The sequence below is a fragment of the Parasteatoda tepidariorum genome, chromosome X2, assembly GCF_043381705.1.
Source record: "Parasteatoda tepidariorum isolate YZ-2023 chromosome X2, CAS_Ptep_4.0, whole genome shotgun sequence".
In the NCBI taxonomy this organism is placed as follows: domain Eukaryota; kingdom Metazoa; phylum Arthropoda; class Arachnida; order Araneae; family Theridiidae; genus Parasteatoda; species Parasteatoda tepidariorum.
Window position 1 is genome coordinate 6,805,212 of NC_092215.1, and position 15,008 is coordinate 6,820,219.

Below are 15,008 nucleotides of genomic sequence, written 5' to 3' on the forward strand. Positions count from 1 at the left end.
TTTTCGGCGTATCGTCAGTCCGTAGCGTATGAAAACGCTATTCGATTTACATGATTCAAAAATTTTGACAATTGTCAAAAACAATGCCGAAAGGTTTTTCTTTGACATGACGGTTAAAACGAGATAAAACCATCAATTGTCAAAAACTTTCCAATCCTACATAATTGTGATTTTTTTTGTAAAGTGCTTAAAAATATTATTTGAGTGCTTGAAAAGTGCTTAAAAAATGCTTATTTTTTGTTGAATAATTCGTCAACGCACCCTGAATACCAATTGTAGAAGTTATCTTAGTAAAAATGACTGACTTTTCTTTTAATAGAATATTATAGATAACTGAAATTCAGACTACTATTGAAAAGGTATGCGGGTTCAATGATTGATTCAACCTTTTGAACTGCCTCTTCTGACATTGGGGGGGGGGGGAATACAAAAGAAATTCCGGAAACATAGTACAAGTAATTACTTCCTGCTCTTTAAGTTCAAAAAGGAGCAGAAAGTCCTGACTTTCATAACTGGAAAAGGGAGAAAAAAAAATTCCTTTCTTTCCATGCATTGCTGTTCTAGCTTTAAATGATGTGTATAGAAGCATATTAAAAGAGATCATTAGTAATGTTTAGCGTCGTTTTGCACGCCTTCGTTCTCATTTTGAGGGCTTAATTAATGAAAGATGAAAAGAGTTATGCAGACAGAGGTTGAAATGAAGGTAATTCAATAATTTTTCAATCAAATATGTAATGCTGAGAGAAAACCACACACTCTATCTTATTTAGACGGAGAAATTAATTTTATTCTGGAAGATTATGGCGATGAAATAAGGCTAAAGAAACTGTTTCAGAGTATTATTGTTGCCTAATGCTAAAGTTTACAAAAATTCTACATCCTATAAAACAATATGGCTAAACAATAATGTGGTAAATATGGTTTTAATGTGTTAAAAGAATAATAGTAAATCATAAAATGCAATTAAGATATGGTAAAAATACGAAAAATGTGAAAAATAATATAATTATATTATGGTAAAAATGTTATATGGTAATTTTACGGTAAATGATTATCTGTAATATTACTATATAAACAAGATTATTACATGCTAAAATAATAATGTTATTAAATATATNGCACTCGCTTCTCATTCAAATAAGTGAGTGTAGAAGTGTCGTTTTAGTTTTGAACCAGCGATATATATATGTGTGTGTTTGTATACGGAGGAAATAATTCTAGTTAAATTATGCTCTGTACGATAATGACATTTTTGTTTAAAAAATGAAAAAATAATAAAGAAAAAAAATTTGGTTAGTGAAAAGAAAATACATAATATTGAATTATTAATTTTTTGGTTTACCGGAAATTCTGATTTACAAAATTATAGTCCTTATTATCGCACATTTAGTAGAAGTACAAATTGAAAATTAATTTTTCGGAATCAATAGTTTTTATGCTATGAGCTAAGGTATCATGATAAAATTACGTAATTTTATCACAGTTCATAAAAGAATATTTTATTCTCAATATTACCAAAATCTTACCAAATCGCTTCCACAACTGATAAAAAATTACCTTGTTTTTTGGTGTTCCCACAGAACCAATAACATGGTAAATTATACTGTATTTTGCAAATCGGTTTCATCCGAGTAAAAACAATACAGCTGCATAGTATCACCTGATAACTATAATTTTACTTAGAATCTTATAGTGGGTATAATAATATGGCCAGGACTGTAATAATTAATTGTAATTGTAGTTATTTCTAAACAAACAGACAGCTTCATTTTAATGTTATTTATGTAAAATGTGGCGAGAAAGACAGTAGAGATTTAATATTTTTGCATAGCATCCCACGCATTCTGTCTGCGGATCACAGCATAGCAATCTCGGTTTTCTGCAGAGCTTGCGTAGAATGTAAGTACTTGAGCGTACGGAATGCAAAGTGAAAGTGCTAAATCTCTCTAATTTGAAATGCTTAATGTCACGAAAATAAATCATTTGAATCCATCAACTCTTGCAGGGTTTCCTCCCAACCCGATAAATAAATATAATATCATAACTCCAGACTGAGTAAAAAAACATATGTCGATGGTGGTGACATTAACGAAAGTAATATTTTACCACCTCCTTGACCGTTATCAAACCCAAAGCACAAGTGAAATGACAAGAATCACCGGACAATGTCCATCGAGGGCCATGTGGCAATGTTTAATTACATCAAGAGAAGGACAGAGAAAGACTATGACTGGGACTGAAATGCATTCCAAGCATTTTTGTTCTTTGTTATAAGGGCTTTTGTTTTCTTTATGGGAAAGAAACTTAATGATAAGCCTAATTCATTTATCAAAAAGCATTTTCAATTATTTTTTTATTTCCCTTCCTGATAAATTAATAGAAAAAAGCAAAGATAAAACTCAAAAAGAAATCTGCAACTCAAGTCAATTTCGTTAAAATAAATACTGTAAGAAATTTAATTTATCTCAGAAAAACTAGTTGCTTGAAATTAAATATTGGGCAAATTTAGCGTGACCTTCATAAAGTGTTAAATTTATTCATATTTCCGTATTTTCGTTCAAATTTAATGATAGTGTCGTGTAATTAAGTTTAAAAAGTGCTATAATATGGCTCAAATTTGAACCACATTTAGGATACAATAAAAGTGAACAATATTGTAGTTCAGCATAGTCCGAAATTTCTAACAGTGCACTCAGAAAAATTGTATAGTCAAAACAAACAGAATATGGTAAAATTTACTGTGTTTCTGTTTCTATGGGAATACAGAAGCGCTATGAAAATGATTTTAATAAAGTAACAGTGAAATCTAGCTTTATAATATGCAATAAAATTAGACAATTTTATGATATCATGAAATAAAAACCATTTATTCGGATACATTTACTTTTCAGTTGTGTATTTTTTATTAAATATATGGTAATAAGAATTATAATTTTGAAAACCAGAATTTCCATATGAGCGGTGAAATTACCAAATGAATAGTTAAACTACTACATATTTTAATTTTTATAACCAAAAATATGTTCTTTTTGTTTATTTATTATTTTTTTTTGCCAACTACAGTAGAGTACAGTAATTTTACCAGAATTTGTTTCTCCATGAGGATGATAACTGATGTTTTAAGTTTGTATTAGGGCAATTTCTCAGCAAATGGATCAATTTTCTGATCTATTCCAAAGATTCTGAAATAGGTTCTGAAAAATTTCATCCGCAGAAACTGAAAGTAGAATTAGCAAAAAGGGCTGTGATTAGACATTATTTAGCAGGGCAGATTATGAAAAGATTTTAGATTTTCATAACTCTGCGACAAATAATGATTTTGCTTATAGTTTATGTGTGTCATTTCATGGGCATGCCTGCACTGTTTCAAAAACTAAATGCAAACTTGTTAATAAAAAATAAATCGCGTTTCCGAATTTTGAAATGGAGGTTAGTGGTTTTCCATTAAAAATTATTTTATGTAATGTGTTTTAAAATTAATTTATACTATGAATCTTAATAAGGAATTTTTCGATTCGAAGTATTTGATTACAGATATTTATTTTTAGACTTATTCGTAAATGTAATTTGAGCATAATAATAAAATAAAAATTACAAATAAATTAAAAATATAAAACTATATTTATAATTTTCAAAATGTTTTAATGATCTTCATTTAACGTGAAAATTATAGAAAATTGCAAAAAATTAAATATAACTCATACAAAAACTACATAATTACTTTACAGTAGGTCTATGTTTATGATCTTAATGAATTTCATCTAAGCACGTATCTTTTAAAAGGTGTTATGACACTCCATCTTTAAATTACAGAGCAAAATTAGATCGAAAACGTAAATTTTTAAGTTTAGAAACAACAGAGTGTTCAAATTATATTTGGCCATTTAGAAAGTGTTGGCCATTTAGAAGTGTAAGTTTAGAAAGTGTTTTTAATAATCCCTTTTCGCTTCCTATAATTTTTCTTTGAGAATCAAACAGATTTTAATGTTTCCAATTTCGCCCTCCTTGATAATTAGTCGTCAAATTCTGATAATATTTTGTTTTTTCTTTGCTTATACAATAATTTACATCTCCCAATGCGTGTGCGTTCTTTTTAATAAATTTTGTTCAAAAAGAGTTTTGAGTCCTGATGTTTATATTCAAAAAATAAACAATACTATTAGCTTCTTTATCTTGAAGAGATGAGATAAAATCGAAATAGGTCGATTATATCTCTGGATTCTTTTACTGATAAGTCTCTCTGTTGGAGTGATTGTTTAGAATGAAACGTAATATAAATATTGAAATAGAACATTTAATTCTTCTTTTAAAGATATAAACTTCTAGAATATAGAAGAAAGGGAAAGGTTTGTTTGATGACGCTGAACCAATAAACCTAAATCCTTGAATCACCTCAATATTTATCGTACTCCAGTATGTTGAAAAAAGTCTTGGAAATAAGGATATTATTTTTAAGATGTTCGTTTATAAAACGAACATTGTTACGCATAAATTTCTTTTAAGATTGTTAAGAACTATTATAATGAAATTATTTAAGAAAATATTTATTTTGTTGCTAGTTCTGAAATTATTGATCTAAGGAAATATTTTGATACAGTGAACAATTTTTTAACACGTTTCTTATTTGTACTTTAAGATTATTTTACTTCTGAGGTCTTGTCTCATATTTTTTTTAAAACTTGCACAGAATGAAAAACCAACATTTACAACTTTTTAGCATGCTTAATTTACTAAAAATTATTCGTGAAATATGATGGTAACTTCAATTTTAGCTTATTAATAACAAACACTGATAAATTAATGTAAAACAATTATTGTTAAAGTATTTAAATTTTGTATCATTCTTATTTTAGCATATTTTTTGTCTGTTGTAATATGAACATTACGAAAATCTAACACAAGACAAAATGTTCTTTTTGGCTTGTTTAATTTACAGAAAACTATTCGTGAAATATGACATTAAATTAAATTTTTAGCACATTAATAGCAAATACCGACAAATTAATGTAAAAAAGTACTTAAAAGTTATGTTATTCTTATTTTAGCGTATTTATTGTATGTTGTAATATGATCTCTTAAGTTTTAGCTGTGTTATGTTGTAATGCCTATAATAGATGAATTGAATATTAATTGTTCTTATAATATTAGTTATACGGCTCATATAAAAAATGTAAGTCAGAATTAATAAATTAGTTATCTATGATTTGAATATGCATAAAAATCAAATAATTTAAAAATTATTGAAATACTTGCTGGATGAAACACGTCCTCAAAATGCTTGGGTCACCATATGAGTATCCAAAAGATGGAATTTTCTGTTTTCTTCTTATTATTATTTTACGATTCAATTAGCTAAACTATAGTTTGTTTGATACTAGTGGGGGGAGGGGGCTATTTCAGATAAAACTGATTTTACAAGCATCAAAGGTACAAAATAACTTTAAAAACGTTGTTGAATTTTTTACTGGATGAGTCACCATAACAATGTTACGGTTTCAAGCTGGAATATTTTAATTTTATACCAACTAATTTAGCTCTAACTGGTATCTAAAAAAATTGGCAATGTAAAACAATCAAATTTTTTTTCAATAAACTGTCGTCTACTTGATTCATATCTTATGACATTGTTACGAATGAAGCAATTTGAGATGATATTTTTGCATTTTTAATTTGACTCAAATAATAAACAATGACGTTCTTAAATAGTTTGGCGTATAGTTTATTAGATAAAATAAATTTCAGAAAATTATGGCTGTGCGAAAAAAATTATACAATGTTAAACTTTCCATTGGATGAGTTATATTCTTAACATGATAAAGTAACAACTAAGTATTATAACCTGAACTTCATGCATAATTATATTATAATATTATGCAAAATTTCCATACATAATACATTTTCCTCTTTTATCGCAAAAATGAACCGCCCAACGTGGGGCTCGAACCCACGACCCCGAGATTAAGAGTCTCGTGCTCTACCGACTGAGCTAGCCGGGCGTCGATCTAGTCGAAAGAAATTTTAATTGCGTTTTTCTTAGAACACTCTAATAAAGTTGTTCACAGAAAAGTTTTTTTTTTCTTCTCCAATTTGTAATATTTGCCGTATGTTTGGCAAAATAGAATTTTTTTCAATGAGTTTATAGTGATCATCTGATGTCTTGTTGGGAGAATTTAAAATTAATAATAGTAGCGTAGTCAAACGTGACAGCAAATTAAAATACTATTAGAAGAAGTAAATTCTTATCACCCTAGAATAATCATTTATAAATGTCTAAGGAATGCGATAATATTTTTGATAATAATTTTTATCCTTAAAATTTACTTCCGTTTCAACTATTACCACTTATATTTGCCTCTTTTATCGTAAAAATATTTCGCCCAACGTGGGGCTCGAACCCACGACCCCGAGATTAAGAGTCTCGTGCTCTACCGACTGAGCTAGCCGTGCGTCGATGCAGTTGAAAGAAATTTTAATTGAATTTTTCTCATAACAATCTAATAAAATTAATTAGTTCACAAATAAAATTATTATTTTCTTCTCTCTCTAATATGTAATATTATTTGCCGCAAGTATGGTAAAATAGAATTTTTTCAATGAATTTATAGTGATCGCCTGATGTTTTGTCGGGAGAATTCTGAAATTAATAATAGTAGCATAGCGAAACGTGCCATCAAATTGAAATACTGTTGGAAAAAATACATACCTACCACACTAGAATAATCATTTATAAATGTTTAAAGAATACTATAATATTTTTAATTATAATTTTTATCCTTTACCTCCCAACCTCTTATATTTACCTCTTTTATGGTAAAAATAATCGCCCAACGTGGGGCTCGAACCCACGACCCCGAGATTAAGAGTCTCGTGCTCTACCGACTGAGCTAGCCGGGCACAAGATAGTTGGAAGAAATTGTAATTGCATTTCTTCCCAGAACAAACTAATCAAGTTGTTCACAAATAAAATACCCCCCCCCCCCTAATTTGTAATATTTGCTGGTAAAACATAATTTTTTCAGTGAATTTGTATATTTTATATTTATATAATTAATTAGTGCTTTTCAGTTATCGCTTTACGTGGATAAATATTACTTACGATATATGAACTGGAACTTGATAGGCGATTTTTTCGTGGGTAAATATTTTTTACTATATTATGTTCTTATTCGCATGCGATTTTTCTGGATGCTACACAATGTTATATCTATGGCTATGACCAAGGGTTCACAAACAAGAATGGTATCTAATACTCGAATTTTGATTTTTTTGCGCAGCTTCTTTACAGACCATTACAAGCGTCCAGAAAATTTCAAAAGTGTTTTTCCTGGAGCGACATTTTTCAAGTCGGCTGGACATAACTCAAACAAATCTTTACAGACTGACCACAAATTTAAACTCAGTATTTAGAATAACAATTTCACAGAAATAAGTTGGATTGTTTTATTTAATTTAACGATTTTTTGCGCAGTTTCTTTACTTATCATTAGCAGCGTCTAGAAAATTTTTAAAATTTTTTTTCTTTCGAGGCAAAGTTTTTTAAGTCGGCAGGACTCGTAACTAAAAGCAAATCTTCACAGACTGACTTCAAATTTAAATTCTATATTTAAAATTATATTTTCACAGAAATACGTCTCTAGATTGCTTCATTTAATTCCGTAATGGAGGCCAGAGGTAGAACTATATTACCGACTTGAATAAATCAATTGTCGTTTTCACCATTCCTAGTGGATGATTCATGTTTACATCCCATTCCCAATGGAAATGTATTCTTATAGATTGCTATCTGTAACTCACTGATCATTAATGGTTATTAGTGGACAAGTAAGGGAAGTGATATTAACTTATTTACCGGACCTTTCGTCAATCGATTCTAATTCCTTAAAACAATTTTTACTGGTTATACAATAGGAAAATTAAGACACTCTGAAAAATTCCATATCAGAGTTTATTAATTCAAAAGATCAGAATTTTTCATGCATTCAAGTTTCACTTTGAAAAGGGTATTGAGGCAATCGGAGCATATTTTTATTTACAGTTTTTATCTCATTGCCCTTGAAGGGGTTAAAGTAGACTAAATAACGAATAATCAATAACTGTGAGAGAGCTTCTCAAACAATGTTAATTTACAATTTTTATTTCAATTACATTATTTATTTAGTTGCATGTTGGTTTAATTATATAATTTATTTATAAATATCTTTACATTTAAGATTAGGAGAGCTCAGAATCGCGTGTTAAATTTAAAGTCCTTGAAGGGTCGAAAATAAAAATAAATAAATAAATAAACAAATGTCTTGTTTCAATATATTAGATTATCTAATCTTTCAGCAACAGCATGAATTAAAACAAACTAAAGCAATCCAAAGTACAACTACTCAGTTGTTTGCTTTGTCTTGGAAGTCAAACTTTAGGGGCGGGCGGGAAATTTGGAAACCAGCATTGGGACTGTGAAATCTGGAAGCGTCATTGTTTATTTGTATTTGACGGTAGCTCCGTTACCGTAGTTTATACCCGTATCTTGTATTTTATGCTGGCATTTTGTTCCTTTTTCTGCAAGTTCAGATCTTAATTTATTCGATAACTCATTCTAGTGAGAGAACCATCATCTAAACTCGCCTGAAATATTTTTATGCGTAGCCTATAGCAACTATGGGAAACGTAAGCGGTGCTGTAGAAGGTTGGAATAAATTTATGCTACTTTTTATTTATTTTAAATTTAGCTTAATGCATGCATAGCCAACTCGTAATTTTTGATAATATTCTGTATACTAATTTTATGTCAAATTTAGGTTGTAATAATAATTCCTGCGTTCTGATAAGACATTTTTAGAATTGTCTCTAAAAAGGATAGGGGCATACTTAAGGATTAATCAAAACGAATACAATATTTTATTTTTAAATGGTTAGTTATATTTTTAGAAGGAAGTCAAATTGCGGTTTAAAAATAATAAGCAGTGCTATAGAAGGTTCAAATTAGTGAATAAATTACTGTCAATTTTTAAAATTATGCTCAATTCATTAATGTGTAAGTCACATTTTTTCGATGATATTCTGTATGTTAAATTTTATGTCGAAAAAATAATCCTTGTGTGCTTATAAGACATTTTAAGATCAGTCCCAAAAAAGGCCATGGACATACTAAAGGAATAATCAGAACGAATACAATATTTAATTTATAAATGTTATTGTTTCAAAAGTAAGCAAAAATTAGGTTTAAGTGATGCAAAAGGTTCAAATAAATTAATAAATTAATGCTAATTTTTAAATTTAAGCTTAATTTATTAATGTGCTAGACGCAGTTATTTATGATTTTGTATATTAATTTTTGTCAAATTTATGTAGTAAAAACAATTCCTGTATGCTAATAATATAATAACTAAATAATAATTTGAACAAAATTGTAGCTTGATTTGAATTCATGGTTAATATACATAATATATTTAGTATACTCAAATAAAAAAAAGATACACTTTGTGCAATACCTGAATATACAAAGCTAGACAAAGTCTATGAAGCACAAATTTATGTGTAGTTTTTGTATAAATTTTGTTGTATAGAATTTGTGTAACATACTTTTAAATATTATATTTATCTTCGTTGTTTATGTCCCAAGTGAAGTCACTAGTTTGAAAATTTCGAAAATTGAATATTATTATTTATTTAACTTTTTTCAAAAATAAAATACTTTTAGTGCGTAGAATGACGTCATGGAACGGTGTTTTAAAATTTACTGTTGTGGCAATAGCTGATGATACTAGAAATACGTAGTTTATTTATTTAACATTTTTGCATGTCATGTTTTCAAAATTTCTTTACATACATTTTTAGGCATTTAGAAATGCTAAACCTTATATNATTGCAATTTTACTCAGCTACTCTTAGTGGACAACATATGCAAATTTTGCACGGTTTGGCTTACTTTTGAAAGAGTTATCGCTATTTTTGTGATTTTTCCTTAATTTATGATAACCAGTATATATATATATATATATATATATACTATTAGGATATACCATAATAGATTGGTAAATTTAGACTGTTTATTTTTAAAGGGAAGTGGTTACATTTAACATTAGATTTTTTAAATTAAAAAAAAAGGAAGCAGGTAGATAAATACCATTAAATGGAAATTTTTTAAACATGAGACAACATTTTTTTAATCATTAAAAACGTTGCATTTAAAAAATATTTTTTAAACACAAAATTTTTAGTCACAGAAAGATAAAAATGTAATAAATTTAAAGATATATGTATGAAAACTATTCTGGTGTGTAAGTTTTTCTTTTTTCTTCGCATTCTCGATCAAACTTTACTCATTGTATTAGTCAAACTTTAAAAAACATGATTTGAAACCTAAATATGGAAACATAAGGCAACATTTATTTTTAATCATTAAAAACGTTGCATTTAAAGAATATTTCTTAAACACGAAATTTTTAGTCGCAGAAATATAAAAATATAATAAATTTAAAGATATATGCACGAAAACTATTCTGGTGTGTAAGTTTTTCCTGCATTCTCGATCAAACTTTACTCATTGTACTAGTCTAACTCAAAAATACATAAATTGAAACAAAAATATGAAAACATGATTGTGCAATGTGGTAATAGAAAGAAAGAGTGAGGAAGGCTATCTGTCAAATGCGACATTGATTGTTAAGTCTGAAATAGGGTATGTTAACTTTCGATTAGGCGTCGAGTGCCATTTGAATGTGAGTGGCATTTGGAGCTTGTTAACTACACGGACCTCTGCGTCATGTCACCTAAGTCAGTTGACAGGGCGCGTGCTATTTCGAACACACTTTTCTCACTTCTAGAAATCGATTCGAAAGATCTTTTTTATCCCTTATTTCATTCTCTTCCCTTTTATGGATTTAGCTAGTTTCCATAACAATTAATTTAAAGTGAATAACATTATCCATAAAGAATATAAAAATAAAAAAAAAAATTTTTTTAAAAATATACAGTCGAACTTCTATTTAACGAACTTCCCTTTTACGATTTTCTCTATTTTGCGAATTTTTTCGAGGAACTAAGAAAATTTTGGACATTTTTTCGTAAAATAACTTCCAAATAGCGAAGTGAATTTTCTATTTATCGAACTTTTCTTTGAGATCCACTTTTCCTATTTCCCAAAAATACAGCCATTTGGGATTGTAAAAAAATAGATTGTTGAAAATTTTTAGTCTACAATTACGTTAGATTTTTACTTCTATTAAAGTTTGCAAAACGTGTATGTTGAAAAATGTGGCTTAAGTAACCCCTAAATATGTGGTAGCCTATTATTCGGGGTTGCAAAATTATCTGTAAATATCTAATAAAGAGTATTATAATTTAAAAAAAAAAAATACTTTTTTAAATATGCTGCGATTCAGGGTTATTTAAATTACTGTCATAATAAAGACACCTTTCAAGTCAGAAGAATTTGCTTCAAATGAAAATTAATTGTTGAGAGTTTTGAGTCTAAAATAACATTATATGTTTACTTTATGAAAGTTTTTAAAAGCATCTATATTAAAAAAAGGGTGGCTTAAGTTACCCCTTGACATGGCACAAGTTAAGACAACAGTGAGAATACAAGATTTTGTTTATGTGAGTTGTTTATGACGTAACAAAAGGATAAAATAAATGTACAGTGCGCAAAAAGAAGACCACCCTGAATAACTTTTGATCTAACGATCGGATCTTCACGTTCTGGGACTCAATCTTAAATGGTTCGAGAGGGTGACCTCAAATATGCTAATTAATTGGTGCAGACGATATTTTAAGTTACGAAATCAGACACAAAGACGTACTTTCTCTGAATGAAAATATTTTTTTTCAATGAATTCAGGTTTATGACCCCCAAAATATAGGGGGTAGCCGCAATCTAGGAAATATGGTCCCGATAGTTTGATCAGAAGAACGCTCAAAGTTTGGATCTCTTAACATTATTTTTACTTTTTGCGTATTTCCCTATATCCCTATAGAACTTTTTAAGTGAATTTAAAAAAGTTTGAACACATTTATAAAATTCGTTTAACCAAAGGTAATTACAAGCAAAAACTTTTTAAGTAAATATTTATTATTTTTTTATAATTTTATTTTATAACAGTCGAAAAAATTTTGAGTTGTAAGTTATACAATTTATTACATAATTTTAAAGAATATAACTCAGCGTGGCAAAATACAAAATTTGAGCAAAATCGGTTGAATAGTTCCTGAGAAATTAAATTTCAAAAAGTTCGGATATTTAAAATTTGACCGATTTGACTCGAGATAAACTTGACTCGACCGATTTCTCTCAAATTTTATATTTTGTCATGTAAAATTATATTCTTTAAAATGATGCAAAAATTGTATATCTCATATTTCAAAATTTTTTCGACTATTATTAAATACAGTAATTGAAAAAAAATTTACTAAAAATTACTTTTTGCATGGAATCACCTTTGGACTAATGAATTTTAAAATTGTGTGAAAAATTTTTTCAATTAGTTGAAAAAGTTTGCGAGATATAGTGAAATACGCAAAAAGGTAAAATTAATTTTTAGGGATCCAAATTTTGGAGCTCTCTTCTGACCAAACTATTGGGACCATATTTCCCAGATTGCGGCTATATTTTGAGGATCAGAAATCTGAATCCGTGGAAAAAAAGCATGTTTATCTAGAGAAAGTACGTTTTTATGTCTGATTTCATTTCTTAAAATATCGTCTGCACCAATTAATTAGAATGTTTGAGGTCACCCTCTTGAACCATTAAGATTGAGTGAACGTGAAGATCCCATCATTCGATCAAAAGTTATTCAGGGTGTTTTTTTTTTTTTTTTTTTTTNTTTTTTTTTTTTTTTTTTTTTTTTTTTTTTTTTTGCCCACTGTACATATACTGTTCAAAGCACATATTAACAAAAATAGCATGAAAAGCATGTCACTTTTATATTTTTAGTTTTCCTGATATTTAGTTGTCTAAAAAAATTAAAGATGATTAATTTAAAGATTGACATTTAGTTAAAAAGTTTAAGAAAAGTATAGTATTATCTTTTGATGATTACAAATATTGCAAGGTCTTCAGTATTCATATGCATAGTTTTGTAAAAAAAAATGTTTAGCTTTTTCTCCCAGTGCAGGAAACAACAAGGAATTTAATAATATAAAAAAAATCATAATGGAAACATAGTAACTGAAGTAAACTAATTATAAATTGACCGCTTAAAATTATAATTAAAAATGTTTATTTGGAATTCAAATTAAAAGTTACGAGTTTAGAGATTTAAGTAATGAAAAGTATAAATTTATAACAATATAATCTTAAGTATGAGTAAAGATTTGTATGCATACTTTTAAAACTCGCACAGTATTAAAATATATTATTTTAAACTTCACTAAAACAAGTAACTTTTGGTATTTACATTAACAATCAAACTCATAACAGTGTTGCAAGAATCATTGTTTGAAATTAATCCAGTAAAATGCTTAAATAACTCCGGATGACCTGAATCAATATAGGAATTTGAATTTGTTTCAAGAGCAATGATTTCTTTGTTTTACGAGTTGTAAGAATTCAAACTCTGTTCATTCTTTTTATTATTATTTTTAAATTATTCATTACATACTATTCTGTATTTCAACTTATTAATGAGGTGGTCGCACTTTCTCACTAGTATTTTATTTATCAATATTAAAAGTCAGGAAATCAACTGAAACACTACTAAATCCTGTATAAGAAATCCTACCTAGAATTTTATTTTATTTAGAAATAAAGTTCTAAAATTATGTGAAATTTCCGCAAAAAAAGTTTTATTATATTCGTGTGTCCTAAAGTAATTTTTGAATTCAACTAAAGGTCACTTTGGGATTTGGAGACATAGAGTTGCCTTCAAAAATCTCAAATTTGAAGTTCGCGCGATTATAATCAGTTGGCAATTTTTTTTAGCATCTTCTCTTACCAATTTTTTTGAAGGAAAAAAAAATCAAAAAATCAACATATTTTTTTATTTCATTAATAAATACAGGGAACTAAAGTAAATTATAATACACAAGTTCTAAGTTGAAATTTAAGTTTTTTTATGCGTAAGAAATATTTAATTTACCTTCAGTTTACTATCCCAAATTATCTCGGGCAAATGAAAAAAGTTAAATATTAGTCCTTGTATATGTTCACATCTTCATAATCCGAAAAAACATCTGCATTACTTTCACTTTCGCTCGGGAATGCCATTTTTTTACTCCTTTCTCTATGTAAAATGAACAACCAACGTATATACAATTGCACAAGACACGTCTGCAGTTCCACAAACAGCAAAACTCCCAAACTAAAATTGGTAAACTTCCAATCTGTGCTGATTATTATTGTCTTTTGTTTTACTTCCGGCAGAGTAAAAACGTGATAAAACAAAACGTATTGACGAATTTTGCTATTTTACTCAGGATAATAAATATTTGAAATATATTATACATACCAGAGGAATAATCAGGGAAGCGATTAACAGTATCTTTAAGATATTTCAAGTGGTATTTTAACAGCACTGCTTCAATTTTATTTTATAACAGCATTGAACAGCAGATCCATTTTTGGGTTTTCAGCCATTAATGTTCAACTCTATAGCCTTGTTATTTTGAACCTAATCCAGAAGAACTCCTTGATTAAACATTAAGGAAAACTAGTCTTCGTGAAGGACTTTTTGTGATGGAATTTAGCAGCTTTTGCGTTGCGTGGAAGCGAAAACTTCGAAAAACTATCCCGATGGCAAGGAGATTCAAACGTTCCATATAAATAATCTAGTCACAAATCAGTACATCCCTGAGGGCCCAATTAAGAGAGGTGGGACCCAAGGCAAAGTATTGTTATGGGGTCCCACAAATATTCACTGACTTCTGAACCTCTGAATCTTTTTCAAACCAGAAAAAAAATGCGAATCAAGAACTATATGTAAATAGTTATTATGCATTTTTTGTTTATTTTTTTTACCTTTACTATTACTCATAATTATAGATAATAGTAATTGTTTTTATTGTAAGACATCTAAATG

The 15,008-nt window shown here is 28.2% G+C and overlaps 1 protein-coding gene and 3 non-coding genes across 6 annotated transcripts in view; 1 reads left to right on the forward strand and 3 right to left on the reverse strand.

Moving 5' to 3' along the window:
* LOC107455526 (cysteine sulfinic acid decarboxylase) overlaps positions 1–15,008 on the forward strand; it is a 77,867-nt gene that overhangs the window by 3,606 nt on the left and 59,253 nt on the right. The window contains exon 1 of one of the 3 annotated variants that reach the window (XM_016073118.3): positions 8,384–8,677. The exons of the other annotated variants lie outside the window; for them this stretch is intronic. Within the exon in view, the coding sequence (XP_015928604.1) occupies positions 8,650–8,677 (28 nt within the window). The 5' untranslated portion in view covers positions 8,384–8,649. Of the gene's footprint in view, positions 1–8,383; positions 8,678–15,008 lie in introns of those variants that run through there. 3 annotated transcript variants of the gene reach the window in all.
* TRNAK-CUU (transfer RNA lysine (anticodon CUU)) lies at positions 5,924–5,996 on the reverse strand. Its single transcript has one exon. It is a non-coding gene; the product is annotated as a tRNA-Lys (tRNA).
* TRNAK-CUU (transfer RNA lysine (anticodon CUU)) lies at positions 6,375–6,447 on the reverse strand. Its single transcript has one exon. It is a non-coding gene; the product is annotated as a tRNA-Lys (tRNA).
* Positions 6,822–6,894, reverse strand: TRNAK-CUU (transfer RNA lysine (anticodon CUU)). Its single transcript has one exon. It is a non-coding gene; the product is annotated as a tRNA-Lys (tRNA).